This window comes from Hippichthys cyanospilos, chromosome 4 (genome assembly GCF_059441005.1).
Source record: "Hippichthys cyanospilos isolate Australia breed blue-spotted pipefish chromosome 4, RoL_Hcya_1.0, whole genome shotgun sequence".
Lineage (NCBI taxonomy): Eukaryota > Metazoa > Chordata > Actinopteri > Syngnathiformes > Syngnathidae > Hippichthys > Hippichthys cyanospilos.
Window position 1 is genome coordinate 18,509,897 of NC_142372.1, and position 19,556 is coordinate 18,529,452.

At 39.7% G+C, this 19,556-nt stretch overlaps 3 protein-coding genes across 10 annotated transcripts in view; 2 read left to right on the forward strand and 1 right to left on the reverse strand.

Moving 5' to 3' along the window:
- Nucleotides 1-1,461, forward strand: part of baz2ba (bromodomain adjacent to zinc finger domain, 2Ba) — a 94,883-nt gene extending 93,422 nt beyond the window's left edge. For all 7 annotated transcript variants that reach the window (XM_088413003.1, XM_088413000.1, XM_088413004.1 and 4 more), the window contains one exon: nucleotides 60-1,461. In XM_088413003.1, coding sequence (XP_088269129.1) covers nucleotides 60-216 — 157 coding nt within the window. In that variant the 3' untranslated portion in view covers nucleotides 217-1,461. The remainder of the gene's footprint in view (nucleotides 1-59) is intronic.
- A 2,100-nt stretch (nucleotides 1,462-3,561) lies between these two features.
- On the forward strand, nucleotides 3,562-14,860 carry wdsub1 (WD repeat, sterile alpha motif and U-box domain containing 1). Of its 2 annotated transcripts, none has more exons than XM_088413028.1 (13): nucleotides 3,562-3,664; nucleotides 4,619-5,030; nucleotides 5,877-6,064; nucleotides 6,193-6,279; nucleotides 6,361-6,454; nucleotides 6,710-6,743; nucleotides 7,300-7,340; nucleotides 7,788-7,894; nucleotides 7,988-8,005; nucleotides 8,171-8,197; nucleotides 9,383-9,562; nucleotides 12,758-12,892; nucleotides 13,690-14,860. In XM_088413028.1, the coding sequence occupies exons 2-13, from the start codon at nucleotides 4,633-4,635 to the stop codon at nucleotides 13,839-13,841; spliced, it is 1,461 nt and encodes a 486-aa protein (XP_088269154.1). In that variant the 5' UTR covers nucleotides 3,562-3,664; nucleotides 4,619-4,632; the 3' UTR covers nucleotides 13,842-14,860. The 2 variants fall into 2 exon arrangements, with proteins under 2 accessions (XP_088269154.1, XP_088269153.1); XM_088413027.1 differs by having other exon boundaries at nucleotides 3,571-3,664; nucleotides 4,614-5,030.
- LOC148424883 (protein TANC1-like) overlaps nucleotides 14,446-19,556 on the reverse strand; it is a 59,302-nt gene continuing 54,191 nt past the window's right edge. The window contains exon 27 of the mRNA XM_088413006.1: nucleotides 14,446-19,385. Coding sequence (XP_088269132.1) covers nucleotides 18,038-19,385 — 1,348 coding nt within the window. The 3' untranslated portion in view covers nucleotides 14,446-18,037. The remainder of the gene's footprint in view (nucleotides 19,386-19,556) is intronic.

A 19,556-nucleotide genomic window follows, 5' to 3' on the forward strand; every position in this document is an offset into this window, starting at 1 on the left:
CTATTTTTTTCCTGTGTTTTGCCCCTGCCTCATACTGTCCAATTCTTGTCTGATTGTAGGTATCAAAACCTGGAGACATTCATTATTGACGTCAATTTGGTGTTTGACAACTGCGAAAAGTTCAACGAGGACAATTCGGACATTGGTCGAGCCGGTCATAACATGAGGAAGTTCTTTGAGAAGCGCTGGACTGAGCTTCTAAAACAAACTAACTAAATTCATAGTTTATATATATTAAAAAACAACAACAACAACATTCTCCTCATCCTCATTAAATCCATTCTACTTTTCATATTGGGGCACCAGGTTTTAATTTCATTTTTTGGGGGTAGAATGTGACTTTGTCAGCAGGGGAGATCGATGCCACCTTGAAATCCGAGTTGTTACACGAACTGCGCTGGATTTACTACAACAGGGATCCTAAACCCCAAAGACTCCCAGAGAAATGGGGTACCGTAGTGCAATACCACTCCCTGTGTCAGAACACTGCACTGAATGAATCCTCACTGATGTGTCTGCGCTATAATACTTTCCACTACTTGTAAATATTTTTTTTTTGTTATTTAATCGTATTATAGTGAATGTATTTAATTTTGTATTAATTATTTATGAATCAAGGTCCACTTCATTTTCTATGAAAAGGAAGACTCGGCGTAACTGCTTTGAATCGAAAAAGGAATGTGTCTGTGTTCTATTTTTTTTTTCTCTCACCCAAATATCAAACAAAGCCAAGAAAAAAAAAAAAAGCTGTTTACACTGTTCAGTGCTTCGGGCATCATTGCTCAAACTGCATTTATTCACAGGAAAAGCAGAGGGACAGTTAGACTATGGTGATTCATGTGTATATACTGTTTATTAATGTCAATACTTTGTCTTGTTTGAAACGATGTGTACAAATGGTTTAAGAATATTAAGATATTGTTTATGCCTTAGAATGATTGTAGCATTCTATTTTAGTGAACGTGATGAAAACATGATAAATATTGTTTGTACAGTATATACATATCCTCTGCAAACACTGTGGTATCCTTAATCTTGGTAGTGCCTACCCTTCCAACAGGGGCATGTAGGGGATGTTAATGTTTTTTGTTTGTTTTATGACCTTTTTTTTTTTTCTTACATATGATTTCAATCCAACAAGGCCTCCAAAGTTGGACAGTGACACAGACATCATTCCTCACCGTTGATAAGAAAAAAGGAACAAGCATTGAGCGATGCTTCCGTGACGCATTTCCTCACCATCTGCCAGAGGACCTAAAGGCCATTTGTAACCACTGTGTTGAACCTTGCTGTGTGTTGTGGCCTGCTGGAGGCAGCTAGATTTTTTTGTACCAAGTCAAAAGTACTTGAAGTTACTTTATTTAAGATAATGTGGAATAAAAGTATCATTCTTTTGTAGGAGCTTTATTTTTCACTAGTGTGTGGCACGGACCTATTAAAAGGATGTTTTTCAACGTAAAACCCTCGAACTGGTTTTCTTTCAGGTTTTCCTGAGATGAGAATGAAGACTAAAATACATGGATATATAAATCTATATCTATATATATATATCCACTTTGCAAAAATTATTGGAGAATATTCATTGCAGAGCATTCCAACTTCAAAAAATGTGAACTATTTTGGGGAAAAAGCCCATACAAACCACACAGAATGGCGGTAAGGTAAATGTGCTATTTGTGAAATTAGTTAAATCCCTTCCATAGATTTGGTTACAGGCACTGGTTTTTTTTTGGTTTTTTTGTCCCATTGTTGGTGCCAGAGATTTGAAAATGCTCAATAGTAATCCATGTTTGGGGTCGCAACTTTTTCAAGGACTCCATTGCAAATGTTTTGAGGAAACCATTAAGCCAAGTGCCCCTTTTATTCAACTTTCAATTGACAAGTATGTTTTTGTTAGTATTCAGGAATAAAATACTGTAAATTGCACACTTCATCACAAAATTGGTCAATTTTCTCATAAAATACACTTCATCACAAAATTGGTCTCATCAAATTGGTCAATTTTTCCCAAACGGGTTGCAGCCAAATGTTTAGCTTGAGTCATGAATACATTCACGATATAAAATGAAATTACCACATATATTAACCCAAAATATTTCACTGCCCCCCTGCAGTCTGGCAATGGACCCCACTTTGTGAACCCACTGAGCTATAGTAACACACATAGCACGTATCAATCTATTTTGTACTAGATTGTTCATGTAAACTCCTGCCGGCATCTGATGGAATGTTAGACGACGAATGAAAAATACTTGCCCGACCTCTACTAAAAGGTTACAGTGACATTTTTGCTAGTTATTAAATGTTCCCACAGTTCAAAGGAACAGAAATAAAAAAAACCAAAAGAATGACATTTAAATTCTGTTTGAACTAAAGATTCAATATTGTCATTATGAGGCATGGGACGAGTCAGATTTTTAAGGGATTTAAAACCTAAGCATTTTTTTTTTTTTTCAAGAATTTGTCTCAGGACAAGAAATTTACTCCGAATCTGGCATGTTTTCGTATTTCCTTTGTGGATCATTTAAAACGATGTGTGGGCCTTAAAATGGCCTCCAATTCTGGAATGCCTAATACTGTAGTCACAGGAGAACATTATAAACACAAATTACGGTTACTGATACGAATCATTAATCACACATGCATCTTTTTGACAGTGATCTTTCTCCATATGACCAAAAAAAGGACCAAAAAGGACAACAAAAAATATAGGCCATAAATATATGGGTCATTTCAAAATGGGGAGGACATTTTACATCCCACACATCACATTTTAAATGACCTACATACACAATACTAAAACATGCAGTGAAGAATGAATGTACTTGTCCTGAGTCCAAATTTATAAAAATAGACAGAACGCTAAGAATTCTTGAAAATAATATTCAATGCACTAAATACGTCTGGATTACCCCGTAAACTGTTTTCTCTTGTCCCACACGCTGTAATGTCCTAACTTGAATCTCAATTGATACGGTTTAAATTTAATTCAAATTTCATTGTTTCTATATTTGTTTCATTGAGGTCGCTTGCAACCGTGGGAAATTTTGTTTTAGTGAAAACATTTCAAATTATTAATGTTAACAGAACGTGTCCCACAACATGAATGCAACCTTGTTACCATAACCTTTTTGGCATGCTAGCAGTAGAAAACAGTGAATCACATGATACACTGGACTTGACATCAGTTTTCCAAAAAAGCTAGAATAGAGCAGCTGTACTGTATGTCCTCTCCCTATTTCCCGTTTTAATCAAATAGTTAGCCTCACTTGAACGTCTCACTCTGCGTCACGCAATCGCGTTATGCACAAATCCCTCGTACTCAGAATAAGAATGATTTTGAAAATTGTTTTGTTTACACGGTACGTACATGTGTCCTTATAGTCAGCAGTAATAGCTAGCTAAACGGATTATTTCTCTTCCGTAGAAAGAGTTAACATTAGTGCAGATTTGCAACCCTGTTGCAATGATTATTTTTTATGGTATGTTGCTGCTGTTGTAAATAAAGTACAGGAGTTTTATCAGCACTTTGACGAAGCACATGTTCATTTGTCACGTGGACGGGCGCGTCAGAGAAAACCGAACCGCAGGCGAATTACGTCACTGCACTCTTCCCAGGAAATAAACACAGCTTACTCTCCGCCAAACGCGCCAAGGAAAAACGGTAAAGTCTGATATTTTTCCCCTTTGGAACAGTCTTTCTATTAATTTTCTGTTTTTTAAGTATTAGTGAAACCTCGTCATAACGTGATGGGAATTGACTTGAGTAATACCCACTTGAAGTCTTGTCGAATTCGCTTCCGTGTAATTTTAGCTTCCGGTTGCCCAGTCAAAAATGCAGTCTTTTTGTATGCACCTTTGTCCACTCGCCCCGTTTACTGTAACACTAGTACGCGTTATTAAAGGCAATTACAAATACCGTATACTCTTATAAGTAGACTTATATAGCAACTATTTTAAATGGAAAGTCAATTTAACATTTTTCCATATCTTGAAATGGACTTATATGTCCATGTACTTACACCGTTTGTCCTCACCATGACAATTCAACCAACGCTCGAGTTGAATGACATTCTGTGAGCTGGTTATGTGCTAGCAGAAACTGATGTCTCTTATATATATATATATATATATATATATATATATATATATATATATATATATATATATATATATATATATATATATATATATATATATATATATATATATATATATATATATATATATATTTATTTGTGGACATTTTTGTGCTACTATTAGTGTCCTGGGGGCGTGTTGCTTGTTTAGTACTGTGTTGTTACAATTGCAGCAGTAATATATCAGGTTTAATTCCGCAACATCCACAAAAGCTGACGAGAGAAAATACCAAGGTATAAACAAAATTGATCTGGGTAAAAGATATCTAATTTGAAGAATCTAAATTGAAAAGCATTGTTTCAGAAAAAAAACAAACAAATAATCCATCTTTAGCATACAATTGGCAACTAGTGAAGCGTTTTTTCTTACTGGTAAAATTCAGTTTTCTTGTGCACCAAAGTTGTTATCCTTAGTGAGCTCATTATGCTTAAAAAGAATCCCCTCAATGTGTCTGTGCTCATTCTTTGTTGCAGTGTAGGACCATCTTTCCAAATGGTGTCGTTGATTTGCACTTTACAAGACCACCGAGATGACGTCAACTGGTGCGCGTTCTCGGCACAACTGTTCGCCACATGTTCCGGAGACAAGACCGTGCGGGTGTACAACACCCGAGACTTCTCTGAGCTGGCCTTCTCGCCGCTAGAAGGACATGGGTACAGCGTCCACTGTTGCTGCTTCAGCCCCTGCGGACAGTTCCTTGCCTCATGTTCCACGGATGCCACCACGCTGGTGTGGTCCATGGTCACCGGGGAGATCGAGGCCGCCCTGGAACATCCTGGTCGCAGCCCCGTTAGGATCTGTGTGTTCTCTCCAGACGCTGCCTATCTGGTCTCTGGCGCATCTGATGGGTCTTTGGCTCTGTGGGATTTCCCATCCAAGCAGCTCCACAGGTTTGTCAGTAATGTGGAATCACATTTGTCGCAGACTAGGCATGGGAAGATATCAGAATCTGACGGTATGATAACCTTGAGCAAAAATATCACGGTATCGCAGTATCATGGTTTTAAAATTACAGCTCTAAAATATATAAACAAAATGTATAATACGGCATTTGTTACAATAACAAACATTTACCATGCACAATAATATAATGATAAATATAACTCCACAATATTTTGAACAATTATTGATTTGAAATGAACTACTACTGCGTGATAGTAGTTTGTTTCAAATCAATCATTCATGTGTATTCATTAACGTCATAGAGGGTTCACTTTCTTAACTCACACTTTATAGACTTAGAGGACAATTTATAGCTCTATAGACTGCTCGCATCCTACCTCGCACGATATCCTTAAAAGTAGCAATAAGCCTGTGAGCCACGTTAGCTGAGGAAGTTAGCTGCACTAGTTAACTTACAGTGGTACTGAAGACGACAAACCAGCAAGTGGACGTGATTGACTGCAGCCAAAAAGTGTGAGTCACATCGAGAGGAGGCTCCCGCTGCAGGCTGCGGAACAGTTTTAAATAACCGTGACTTACTTTCTTTGCATTGCTTTCTAAAGTACCATTCAAAGTGTTTCGCACATTAATGGGTCAAGAAATTAAAGCTATAACATCTTGCAAATGAACAGCTATGGATTGAAAGATTCTATGCCGTGTTATAAAACATCATCCACATCATAAAGCTGACTGATTGTACAAGATGTGCAGTTGCTATCTAACTTTTTCCAAACTCTTGTCTGGTACTGTATATCATGGGTTTTAATCTCTCAATGTGTCTACTGTTTGTGAAGGACCGGCTGTGTGAGCGACACAACAATGGTGGCGTGCTCATTCAGTCCGTGCAGCCAGATGTTTGTCACCGGCTCCACCTACGGGGACCTCCGCGTGTGGGACTTAGATATGAACCAGCTCCACGCCGAGAAGAATGCTCACGACCTCGGAGTCACTTGCTGTGCCTTTGCTCCCAACATTTTCAGCGGTCAGATAATTTGTATTTTATTTATTTTTTTAATATATCTTTGTTGTCATCGGCAGGTTGCAACACAGATGTGAGAGCAAAAGTCTAAGCTACACAATCAATGAAGATCCAATCTTATTGTATTACAGACAGTCAAGTTGTGCAGTTCAACTTGGCATCGTGTGGACAGGACAGTCACGTAAAAATCTGGGCCATGAGCAAGTTGAGCTCTGGAGGTAAACCGCAGCAAAAGAATTCACAAAACACAAGGTCCTATCTGTGTTACTTGCTTAGCAGGAAGTTTCTCTCTTTTGTAGGATTTAAGATGCAACTTCTGCACACATTGACTGGCCAGTCGGCTCCGGTTCTCACATGTGCGTACTCCTCAGATGGACAACTGCTTGTCTCAGGGTAAGATCGAAATAGGTATTGTCACACCTTTGAACCATCTAATAAAATATCGACTGTCTGGCTTTGCTTTTGAGAAGTTTCTATGACAATGGAAATTGTTATCGCCAGGCTCGTTTAATGATTTACTACAGACTACGTCACAAGATGAAAAGAATGACGCTGTAGAATACGACCACTGGGGGGAGACATAGATCAGTTTATTTCAGAATCGTATTTGAAAGTCACTCAGTATTCTTTTTTTTTTTAATCCCACAGCTCTGTCGACAAAACAGTGACAGTCTATGACGCAGTGAGTTCAATGTTTAACTGAATTATTTTGATGAATAGAATTTTTAATAATGGTACTGTACATAGGCAAAAAAACAACAACAACAACATTTGCTTCTCATAAACACCAAAAACCTCTCACAGCAAACCTCCAACAAGCAAAAAGAAACCTGTCTTACACACCAAAAGAACCCTGTTAACCATGCTAAAAAAACTACATCCCACCCCCCAAAAAAAATTTACAAAAAAAAAAATCTTACAATACCAAACCCTCCTCTCTCACATCAGTTCTCTAATCGGCCAAAGCCCTATGAGGCAAATTCACATTCCACAGACTCAAAAATAAACCTTTCTTCTCTTTCAGTCTGATTGATTCAGCTATAGAATAATCCCTCCCTTTTCCTGTTACCATCTTGCCACTAATGAAGTTCAATTGACCCCCAGATCAAATGACAAATAGTTGAGAGGATTGTTTTGTACTGCATGAAGGAAAGTGTTATTTTTCTCATATTTGTCGTCTCATACATTTAAGTACCACTAATATGTATTAACACGTTGTTTTTTTTTGTCCCTTGTAGAATAATGCTGTGTTGCTTTACACATTGAATCAACATGAGCGGTGGGTCCTCCAAGAAGCAAAGCTTGTAGAATGATGATGTGATAATGTAAAAATTTTATCAGTTGTATTTTTATCTTGTTTTGGTCCAGCCATGAGTGAACTGTATTTAGTGTCTTTCTCTTAAATATCAATTTAGCTGATCAGCTCACATCTGTACAAAAATTACTGAAGATAATATAATGTGATATTTATGAGCCGTAAACATAATGTACATATAATTGCTGTTTACCCCTGCACAATTTTCATGAATTCACAGCAAATTGAAAATGTCATTACACATATGATAATACACTTCGGGCACTTCAGTCGGTGCAGATTCCATCCTAATATGTTTATCTTTGCAATCTATATGTGAAGACAGCCAAAAAGCCAACCAGTATATCTAATTTGACTGTTGCTCGGGAGCAAACGAAGCATTGGTTCAATGATGACCATCCTCTGCCACAGGTATGTGACTGCATGTTCCTTCTCACCAACTTCACCACTAATTGCCACAGGATCCATGGATAAGACGGTGAACATCTGGAAAGTCCAAGATGGATGCAGTGGCCATGGTTCGTAAAAAACAAACCTCTGAATCATGAATAATACTTTGTCATTAAATATTATTTCTCTGCCTTTTTCTTACCTGCTTTGTTGCATCACAGCTGGAAAGTCATTGCTTGGTAAGCTTTATAATATTGAAAGAAATTTGTCCTCTTAATTTTTCATTCCATTTTGACACTCTTAGCATGCTGCGGGGATGTTACGTAGTGGGTTTTTTTTTTTCAGCACACTTTGTCGTAAGCGCTGTTACTAACGACGTGCCTTTTATACTGCTCTTTTTCCAGAGGAGTCTGCTGTGACAGAATGTCAAGGTAAGTTCTTTCTTTTTATCCTGAATTAAAATAGCTGATAAAATCTCTATGGTTAATCGAATGGGTAATAGAATCCATATTCCAAATGTTCAGATTTTAAACGATCGTTACTCCAAATTTCCACAATTCCATATTATGAATTTATTGAATTGAAGCTTGCATTTTCTTTTATGCATTAGTAAATGAATGGCAAAATAGGAAGATAAGAGAAAGGAGGGAAGCTGAAAATCAAGGGACTGGCCAGCTGATAATAAAAATAGAATAATAAGAAATCCCCATTCATAGTGTTTGTTTTAAAAAGTTTTTTGTTTTGATACTAAACATAATATAGTATTTCCAAAGCAGTGTTGCTTTTCTTCCAGTCTCTATATGCCCGTGACCAATGTTGTGCGTTCTGTTAACATGTGCTGCTGCTGCACCGTTAGTGTAAAACAGTTGTTTGAAGTATTATTCATACTAAGACGTCACTGCTCATTTCTGTTTGCCGGTCAAGAGTGTTTTGCAGAGTTTTGTTTTATACATCAGTTACAGTAATCCTTAACTAAGAATGACAAATGAACAGCTCAAGCAAGCATGTTTTGGCTTATATTTGTAAAACTTTTTTTTTTTTTTTCCTGTTCATCTGAGTGATATTCGATTGATTTCTGGACAGAGTGTGACAACAGGAATTAGGAATATCGTGATAAGTTCAAGTGTGTTTGTTTAAATATGTTTAAGGCATGTCAAAAGGGTAAAACTATTTTCAAAATGCACGTATGGTCAGTCTTTCAATCTTGCATTTTCACCTGTTGTGGGTGGGAGTGAAATGTCACTCCAATGATGATCGTTGGTTCACTAATTAAAGACTATCTGTAAAGGCTCTTTTCTGTTGAAACATGACTGTACAAAGCAAGGTCCTTAAAGGCACCTGCTCCATAAGTCTCTCCAATACATTTGTCTGGAACCCATCAGTGTAGTGCATGTCAGCTTTTGGTCTGTCTGCACATTTGCACTTTCCACCTTTTATACTTTCATTCTTTGTCAATGAGAATGTCAATGAAAGCTCTCAGGATGAATCCATAAAGCGTCCTTGCTACTTAAGCGGCATCTCTTGAAATCAATAACCGGCGGGGCTCCAACATAACATTTATCCTTTTTAAATAAAAGCGGGGGGAACACAGCTGTCACTCTGCTTTGTCTTCTCAGCGTCCACATCAGTGGGTCGGTCCAAGCTGCACGTCAGTGATTGGTCAGAGGAGGATGTGTCTGTGTGGCTGTCGGAGGAAGGGCTGGAGGGATTGGTGGACACATTCAGGACCAACAACATTGACGGCATTGAGCTGCTTGCTCTCACCAAAGAGACTCTGCTGTCAGAACTGCACATAGGTGGGAATCACGCACTGCCAAACGTCTGGGATTTTCAGTTGATACTGCCTTACACAATGAACGTCGCATCTTTTGTCATCCGCGCTCCATAGCCTGAGCTGACGGCCAGTGCCTCTTGAATGTGAAACACTTTGAGTAATATCAGGGTTTCTGTCAGGGTGCAGTGGCTGTCACTGGCCGTCTTCATGCTAACAATCGGAGAGGGCGGGGCACCATACCTGACGCATATATGCTCACCAACTTCTCAGCTGCATTACAGTGACAGCCAAATGTCCACATCATATTATTGATTAATGAAAAAAAAAGAATCAGTGCCGGAAAAATCTTTTCTTCACTCGTGAGGAGCGATCCACGTCGATGGCCTTTGGATTCGAATTCCCCGTCACAAACAATCTAGTCATAATAATGGTCTGTGAGTTTTTTTTTTTTTTTTTTAATGTATGCGTCAATAGAAGATGCGTCACACGCACATTATGTTGCTTGGCAACCTGGTCAACTCTCCTATTACACCTTCTAAGCATTCAGTTGTGCGCATGGTATTTGATTTAATTGCTTTGATTGGATTTATTTAAAAAGCGAATGCAAAAACATTTTCACCTTCAAAATAGCAACGCACACATCACTGTCGAAGATCGGTCTACTACGCAAGTTCATTTCACGTTCAAAGTGTGGCATGCTTTCCAAATGGATCCCTGTAGGATTCGTCTGGCCAAAAATCCGGGACATATTGCCGTCCTTAGACTTGACTGACTCACGCTTCTTTGATGGTTATGTATGAGTTTCCAGGTTATTCATGGTTGGTGTGTCAGAAGTCTAGACATAAGAATCGTTGCGCCTTTAAAAATCCACAAGGAAGTCACATAAGAAATTTCTTAGAAGAATATGCTGCTACATGCCTAAAGTTAAAAGAAAAAAATAGGTAACATGTTGCAAACTTTATTGCAACATTATTATTAACATAACGTTATTTTAACAGACATCCTTAATGGGATTTCATCACAATGAAGAGATGGAGCAGCACACAAAATGTTCCCTTTTACTTGGTACTATTATCTCCAAATATCAGTTATCAGTCTCCTTGACTCCTAATTATCGTTAATGAAAAAGCATACAAATTGGTCTCTAATTTAAAGTCGTCTTGATAATGCCTCTCACACTTGAGTGCCATTAGACTAAGACAGCACCTAACAAATGATCAACAAAGTCTCATCAGCAGGTTCAAATGGGGCATTACACTGAATTTGGTTTGTGTCTGGGTTACAACATGTCTGGGACTCTGTGGAATTACACAGCAAGTCAAAAACAAGGTAAAAGGAAGGTTAATGTGGGTTTTACTCAGTGGCACGATGAGGAGGCTGAAAAAGCACTGAAGCTTTGTGACTTCAGCACTTTGAACTAATCTGGAGCACTTTGCCTCGATTTAACTCAATCCCAAAAACTGCTTTTTCCCCAGGTGCACTCCTCATTAGTCCGTCTCGGTCTGAAGCTGTGTTTTTCCACAAATGACACTTACCAGCTTTTCGAATCATTATTGGCAACGATTGTTTGTTGTGCTTCCTTGCCATTGTTGTCGTCCCAAAGTCCCTGGCAGGAGCTCGTTGTTTTTGCCCAACCTGCGAGCTGCTTCGGCCATTGACCCCTGTTTTTACAAGATAAACAGCATGTGGAAAATTCGGAATAAATGAATTGTCTTTAAGCCAGTCCGATACATGAAAGGTTTCTTTGATCAAAAATGGGAGTCAAATCAATGTTTTCTTATATGGGTAGGCTTTGTGCATGGATTCTTTGCCTTAATATACAGTACGTCTCAAAATCCATGTGCAAGTACAAACTCTTGCTTCTCAATAGTAGAACAACAAGGCTGCACCACTATACAACAGTGTCACACTCCTGCCTTACATTTATATTCCTGCACATGCAAATATCCTTTCAAAATAATTATTGAATGAATTAAACGTTTCAGGAAAATATTAGATTATAAAAAAAAATATGTTCAGAAGATTATTCAATTTCCTTCTTTAAAAACTCAGATTCTACCCCATACTAGAATGGTTGCACCCAACCTGTCACATGCCACCTTACCTGTCAAGTTAATGATTTATTTTTTGTGAACTGATCTCTACTATATTCCCAAAATTGGGCATTCTAAGTTGAAAATTTTTCTCTGGACAAATATGTATTTATAATTGTTTATTATGAGAACAGGTCCGACACTTTATGTTGTTTATTTTCTGTGGTTAAATATTATTAATAATTAATTTAATTACTTATTTTTACTTATTTACTTATTATATATCTACTGAATTCCCAAAAGAGAACGCTTTGTTTTATATTTTTCTGTGGACAAATATTTATTCATAATTATTTCTTTTTGAGAGCAGGGCCAGCACTTGATGGTGATTATTTTTTGTGGACAAATATTTATTCATTATTTAGTTATTTCAATTTGATAACAGATCTCTTCTATGATCCAAAAGAAGACACTTTATGTTGATTATTATTTTGTGTACCTATACAAATGAAGTTTGAAAGGTTCTAAAGTTTAATAAATGGCATGTTTAAGCCCCCCCCCCCCCCCCCAAAAAAAAAAAAAAAAAAAAAAAAACATGGCTGAAAACATTTCACAGGGAGTACTTGGTTGAAAAAAAGTTGAGAACCACGGCACTAGAAGATAATAGTTGAACATTTGCCTAGTTGTAAAAGTACCACAAATGTGTCAGCTAATGCTTTTTTTTTTTTTACTGCCTTTTAAAATGTGGTATATTCAAGTTGTTCTACTTGGACAAAGTGCTTACCAGTACATGGAGGCACGCTGTTTGAATATTTAGTTGATATTCTTGATTTTAAGATTAATTTCCATGTACGTGTGCACTTTTTGTAGAATACCGTATGTCTTAGAAATAATAGTAATCATGTTTTTTTGTCCCTGTTGGCAGAGCACTTTTATCAAGTGCAAATACAAACACGCTTGCTTGGTATTAAACTGTGACTTGGACAGACAGTCATCAGTCGTGCTGCCTTCCACGTCGACACTCCCCCACTCGCCCATGCTCATGTGGGCCGCACTAGACTGACGAGTGCTGAAGCAAATGTTCCAAATGTTGATTCTGACATCAATGTTCTTGTGTGCTGTCACGCCACGTTCCACTTCACATTGCCAGTTAATGAGAGAACACAATGACTGTGTGCGTGCAGAATCGGTGGGGCAGCGCAGCAAAGTCCTGAGGAAGGTGGAGGAGCTGAAGAATGCGTTGGTGTGTTCAGGTGTTCCTGATGAGTTCCTGTGTCCAATCACCAGGGAGTTGATGAGAGAACCAGTCCTCGCTGCTGGTGAGCCACAGCTCTAGTAAATTTAGGAAGTTTCCATGGGAATTTAAGATGGGCGAAAAATGCAACTACAACTGGTGCCTTAAGATTTTTATTTGACCTGATCCCATATCTAGCTCTTTTTTTTATGCATACAGTATATTGTTTTTCTTGGCAACAATTAACACTGAGCACAGTGAAGCTGGGAACAATGGTCAGTCAAGACCATTCAAAATCAGCTGGCAGGTCCTGTTAGTTTTTTTTTTTCTAAAAAGTTAAGGGGGTGACAATTTGTGGATTTTTGCTGCTTTGTAGTCAAGACGTCTAACATGGAAAAATATCATAATTTTGCAAATCTACAACATCTGACACACACCAAAGACACAGAAACATTGTCAATTGTAGACTCATCAAAAACACTTCAGTGATTCTCAGCAGGTGGTGTGGTATATGAGAAATGGAAATTATCCAGAGGTGGGAGCTTCGTCAACACTGACGGACTGTCTGTCTGTCAATCTATCAGCAACTTCGCCCATTTTGCCGACGGGCGGGGCCTCGACGAATGTCTGACGAAAAATGTAAATTGCCCCCCTCTGAAATGATCCACTTCCAACCGAGAACATCACAGTGTGCAAAACGTACTGAAAGATTAAACAGTAGGACATGTACACAAAAGTTTCAACAATGTCATTTAAGTTTTACCTTTAAGGTTGCATCCTGAAATTTCTCTTGAAAGCCAAACATTTTATTTGTAGTGTTTGTGCCTCGAGTCAATCAAAATATGGAAACACTAATCCAATGTACTTTGCACGCGCTGATAGACGGCTTCTCGTACGAGAGGGAGGCTATCACGATGTGGATCAACACTAAGAACCGCTCCAGCCCCATGACCAACCTCCCTTTACTGACGACTCTGCTCACTCCAAATCACACGCTGAAAATGGCCATCGCTCGATGGAGGACGAGCCACTAAGCAGCCTCCGCCGCCACATCATTTCAGGTACCCAACATTCTTCTTAATTTCATTTGTGTCAAGCCGCATCGTTATTGCTCGTTTGGGTGCAATCATAATCGTGCAGTTCATTTATCTGCAGAACTAAATGAACATTAACAGTACAACACATTTTACACTCTTACTCATCACGTTCTAGCATCGTATTTCAAGATGTGCGTAGCTGTGATAATACGTGCCCGCATTCTTCAATAGAGATGTGTTGAGTAGCCAAAAATTGTACGAATGACTAAATGATTACTTAATAATTAACAATTGCGTCAGAGGTATTTCACATCAAAGGGAAAACTTTGAAAAATAAGACACGCAGAGAGCTGAAATTTCACCCAGGTGGTGACATGTCAAAGTTCAACGTTGCACGACCACTTAGTTATCACACTACCAGGAATGTGCCATCAATTGGCTAAAATACTGCCGGAATGTTGTGGAAGAAAATGACTCAAAAATGATAGATTTCGGTTACACTATTTAGCTACATTAAATGTGTTATTTTTGAGAGAAAGCTCGAAATGTATTGCTTACTTCTACACCATTGCAAATTAAAACCACAATATTGAACAGCATGTTTCACAACTGTATTTTATTCATGTAGCCATTATTTGTTTCCCTTACACATTGCATAAGGACAATAATTAATGCAGCATTCATAGCTTGACATTATTTTTCATGTCCATACATTTGACTTTTTTTCTCGAAATGCAAATACATCCAGGAAACATATACAGTACTGTGAAAGAAGCATAAATAATGAACTACAGTCATTGTTATTATTTTATTGTACCACGTTATTTGTGGCCACACTCTGTATTCATAGCGTGAAAAGTGTATGTGATAACTATGGAGATTATTGTCATAAGTGTATTGTATGTATTTTTATGCTTGACTGCTTGTGTTCAATTAAACCAATTAACACTTGGTATGTTGTCTGCTATGTAAAAATAAATGCCATATACAATAAATATTGAAGCAACCAACGTTGACGAGGAGATTCTAACTGTCGTATCTGTTTATGAAAAAAAAAATATTTACAGTAAGTCATTTCTGAAGGCATATCATGTTGACAGAACCACTTACAAGGAAATATATTATCTGCAAATATAGTTTATGTATATAAATATAAATGTTTTTAAAAGACACAATCAAAATGGTCTTATCCTGTAACTAGCGTGAGGTTTATCATTATGATTTGTGCACAAAGCTTTGATCAGAATTGACATGGGACGAAAGTTCATCGTGACGTCACACATTCTTCCGGGTGGCCAAAGATGAACCTTTTGAAGAACCCAAGTTACAGCGGAACCTTTTAATTCATTTCGGGACTACAGTCATTAATCATCTTTCCCACTAAAATTGATAAAATAAAATACCATTAATCCGTTCCAGCCAACCCCCAAAACAGTTGTTGCAAACTGTATTTTAATGCAGAAAATTGTAATTGCTCTTATTTTCTGTTGGCGTCAAAGTGCCTCCTTTGCGTCCAACGCGTCGCTACAATGCTAGTTTGCTATTGGTCGGCGTCTCGACTCCCTAAGATACTGGTCTACTAATGGTCAGCGTTATGGGGTCACGAAGATGCTGGTCTGCTGCTATTGGCCAGCGTGCGGGGTCACAAAATGGCTGCCTAAAGATTTTTAAAGACTGCCTAAAGAATTTTTGAGTTTTTACCTGGGGTTTTACGTGGATTAGCTGATTAATGTAGGTTTGGATTGCCCGCCATACAGCGAATTCGCGTTACGATCCCAACCGTGGAACGGATCAATTTCGTAAACCGGGGGCCCACTGTACTTTCTAACTTTCTCTGTAATTGTTGATTCTCAAGTGAGATCAATTGCATTAAGCTTGGCGAGGAGAACTGCACATGACTGAGGACATTTTCAAACATAAAAGCAAGAATAATTGTTGTTGTAGGGAGAAGGAAGAAAACACTTGGTGGCTGGTAAAGGATTTATTCGCCACATTAACAGGGGCAACAATTATGGTGCTTTTCTGTCCATGTCAACACGGCTAGCAAGCAAAAATGGCAATTGTAAATAATAAGCACCTCAGGTGAATATAATGTATTTGATTTAAAGTTGTATATTCTTATAGAAGTGTTATATATTACTGCACTCTTATACTGTAGTATAGGGATTTGAAGTAATATTGCGTCAGTGCTGGTGCCGCTTAAGTCACTAGGTCTCGGTTCACACTGCAGGGCGTAATGCTCAATTCCAATTTATTTGTGAAATCTGATGTTTTCGTGGGGCCCTTCACATTTCCAAATAAATCTGACCTGTGCATGAATGCCAAACGGCCCACGGTACCGCTTAACGGTTCGTGTTTACGGAAGTACCGGTGGGTGGTCGATTGGCTGTCATACAGTCGCCCCAATATTTCAATCTGTTACATTTAAGGAGGAAATTAGGGGAAAAAGTGCGGTACTTGGCCATGGTATTTTGTGCCGTGACAGCAACGTGCTCCTCACACGTTTGGAGGGAGCAGTTTGCTCCGAGAGGAGAGACACACACACACGCACAGGCAATACACTTTTGTTCTCCTCACCACAGAATATTTTCATAATTTCTCGCCTGGTCTGCTATTGTTGTTTTGGGTTTTCCAAGCTGCTTCTGCCATTTTGAGCGCAGCATCGTGACGTTTGCCGCTTGTTTGTTACGTGCAACTCGGATGAATGCGACCGGGCCTTTCAGACTGAAGTCGCAGGTCAAAAGATCGATTATGTGTAAGACTTAGTACCACATACCCAACTGGCCTGGGTCACATTTGAAAAAATTGGCTTTGTGTCGTTCACACTGCTATCAATAGATCAAATACAGGTCGGAATTGGGTCACTTCAGGCTGCAGTGTGGACCTAGTCTAGTAGTTTACCATGGCACCCCTGAAAGAAGCAGGAATGTTTTACTTGTGGTGTGGTGCAGAAAGTCTTACTTGAACTAAAGTGTTTGGATGGGGCACCAAGTACTGTAAATACATTTCAACAAGTTGATTCAGAAATAAAAATGGTGGAAAGTCAGGTGTTGTTGGTAGAGAAATTGGCTAATAACATTAAATGGAATGGATTAAGCTTGGTCAAAGTGAACGTAGCCCGAACCAGTGTTTTTAAAATATGGGTCCCCATAATGATCCGTGGTGTAAATATATTTATAAAAAGATCCTAGCCCATTTAGAGAGGATTATTTTACTCAAATTTAGCTGTGACCATTATCTACCTAAACTACAGTGGGTAAATCTATTTGCTTGACAACTGTAATTCATTGGATTCTACTAAGGGATTGTGCTCGGAATTATTATTATTAATAAGGGATTATTTGCATTGTTTTAAGTTTTATTGTATGTTTCTCTTAGTTAAAATTTAACATTACCTGCATTTCCCAAGTAATGAGCCAGGTACAGGTTGAATATTAGTGGGCATACATTGCAACATTCATTTCTTCTGGTTTTATATTGCATTGTGTAATCAAAGGCCAAAATGCTATTTGAAATGCTGTTTCTGCAGTAAATATCAAATTGCACTCATTACCTCGCATTCACATTCTACTATAATTTGGAAATGAACCTAGCCTTCTACTGTGTAAATCTCTTGATTCTAGTGACACTGTCTGACTTCATCTGTTGTACATATAGACCATGTCGCTGTTATCTTAAATTAAGGAGGCTATGATTACTTGAGCTTGATTTCTCTACTGCTCAATTTAATGGCATGGACACATTTCTTTGACAAAAAATTGGGTAGGCCGCTCCAACTTGACCAACATTTTTTACATACCAAAAACCTCAAAACCATGAGGTTATATCTGCCCCGCGACCATAAATACAACTGGGCTTCATCATCAATTCAGTTGAACTCACTCTTAGCCAGTAGAGTTCTGCCTCCCCGGAGTTAACTTGGCGCCTATTGTCTACAAAAACTTGAACTTGGTCTATATGGATTACCATTCAGATAATATACTAGTTATTTAAAAACCCTACGTAAGGTCTGTGTGTTTATCTTCAACACACTGGTGCGCTAGCTGTAAACATGTAAGCAGAAGCAGACCACGGGTTGGTTCTAGATTGCAAATGCGACGCTGCAGCAGAAGTCAACACACAGGCTTACGGTATACCCTCGCCGGCTAGTGTGGGACTTTTTTTGTGTTCTCTTTTGGGCTTTCAGATACTATTCAGACATTTGACTCAATAAAGGAGCGTTTGGGCTTCATGGGCGCCATATGCAGCGTCGGGTTGTCTCTGGTCAGACTCGTCTGCCTGTGCCTCCCATCAGGAAACCGTAGATGGGACGACATGGCGGCTCTTGCCTCTCGCTGGTGGAGCCGCTCTCCGAAGTCCCGACTCTGCTGGCTGCCGGCGTGACTTCCAGAGAGCGGCTCCTGGAAGGAAGAGCGCTTGTACTCATTGTTCAAACCCTGGAACTCCATGACTGACATGTTGAAACTTTCCACGCCCCCTCCTCCTTGCCCCTGTCGGCCAAAACCCGAGGACTGCTGGCTCTGGACTCGCACCGCTTTGTCCATGACCCCCATGAAGGGCCGCGGCTTAATCTCACCTTTGGACTTGAAGCTGCCGCTGCTTTTGAGGGGACACGGGAGGTCTAGCCCCTGCTGTTTGCCGTTGTCTGACTGGTTCCCACTGGAGGCTTGACTGGAGCTAGAACCCCTAGAACCCGCTGTTCCTGCCCCACCGGCCTCCCTCCTGACTTCCACAACAGAGCCCAGAGCAAGTGCCAGGCCATCCAGAGCCACAGAGTGGGCCGAGAGTCTGTCGGTACCCCTGGAGAAGCTGGACGAGCGGGGCTGGTACATTTGAAGAGGGCCCGGTGGGGAGCAGCTGCTCGGCGACATGGGATGGTAGTGTTCGGTGGGGCTTAGCCCGGAATGTTCTGCGTCTAGGGCCAGCGCAGGCGCAGGTCTCAGGGAGGTGGAGATGTGTCTCCCTGGCAGTGGACTGGAGGGTCCGCACAGAGATAGAGGCCTGCCACCCACTCTGGCACCTGATTGCAGGGAGTGGCAGTGGTGATGAGTCCTGCCGCTCTGGTTTTGACTTTGCTTGTGGACAGCAAGAAGCGGGTCAGGCAGGTCCATGAAGAGCGGATTCTGAATATATTCCTCTTGAGGAAAAGACTCTGTATGATCGCTTAACCCAAAGGCCACACCTCCAGGAAGAGTCCTGTTCGGACCGTATGGATTCAAAGGCCAAAATTCGGAGGCTTTTTCACATTGAAGGCTCAGCTCCTCTTCTTCCTCTTTATCTTCTTGCTGGAGATCAGACTGCTCTTCTGGGATTGGCCTCTCCAGACTTCCCTGGGAACACATGTCTCCCTCGTCCTCCGTGGCGTGATAGTGGTGGCTGCGGGGGTCCCTGTTGTAACTGTGTGACGTGTTACTGCTGCTGGATATCCTCTGATGATGCGCGCACTCCTCCTCCACACGTACCAGCAGGCGACGGATCTCCCGGTTGGATGGGCAGAGTCGTGCTGCTTCATGGAGGTCTGCCAGTGCCTCAGCAAATTGCCTGGGGAAGAGATTTGAATGAGTGCATCCACTCAAAAGTGCCGATATTTTAGCTGGTTGAACAGTGCACAGGCATTCACTGTAAACAGGGTTTGTTGAAGATGGTTGAGAACGGAAAAGGGAGACAGGCAGTGGGATGTTTGGCTATGTTTACAGGATATCTTCTGCCATG

What these genes read in the sequence shown, in the direction of transcription:
- wdsub1 (XM_088413028.1), top strand. Translation starts at nt 4,633, where the DNA reads ATGGTGTCGTTGATTTGCACTTTACAAGACCACCGAGATGACGTCAAC. An exon ending in CCATCCAAGCAGCTCCACAG is followed by an intron (nt 5,031 to 5,876) that starts GTTTGTCAGTAA and finishes CTGTTTGTGAAG; the next exon opens with GACCGGCTGTGTGAGCGACA. An exon ending in GAGCAAGTTGAGCTCTGGAG is followed by an intron (nt 6,280 to 6,360) that starts GTAAACCGCAGC and finishes TCTCTTTTGTAG; the next exon opens with GATTTAAGATGCAACTTCTG.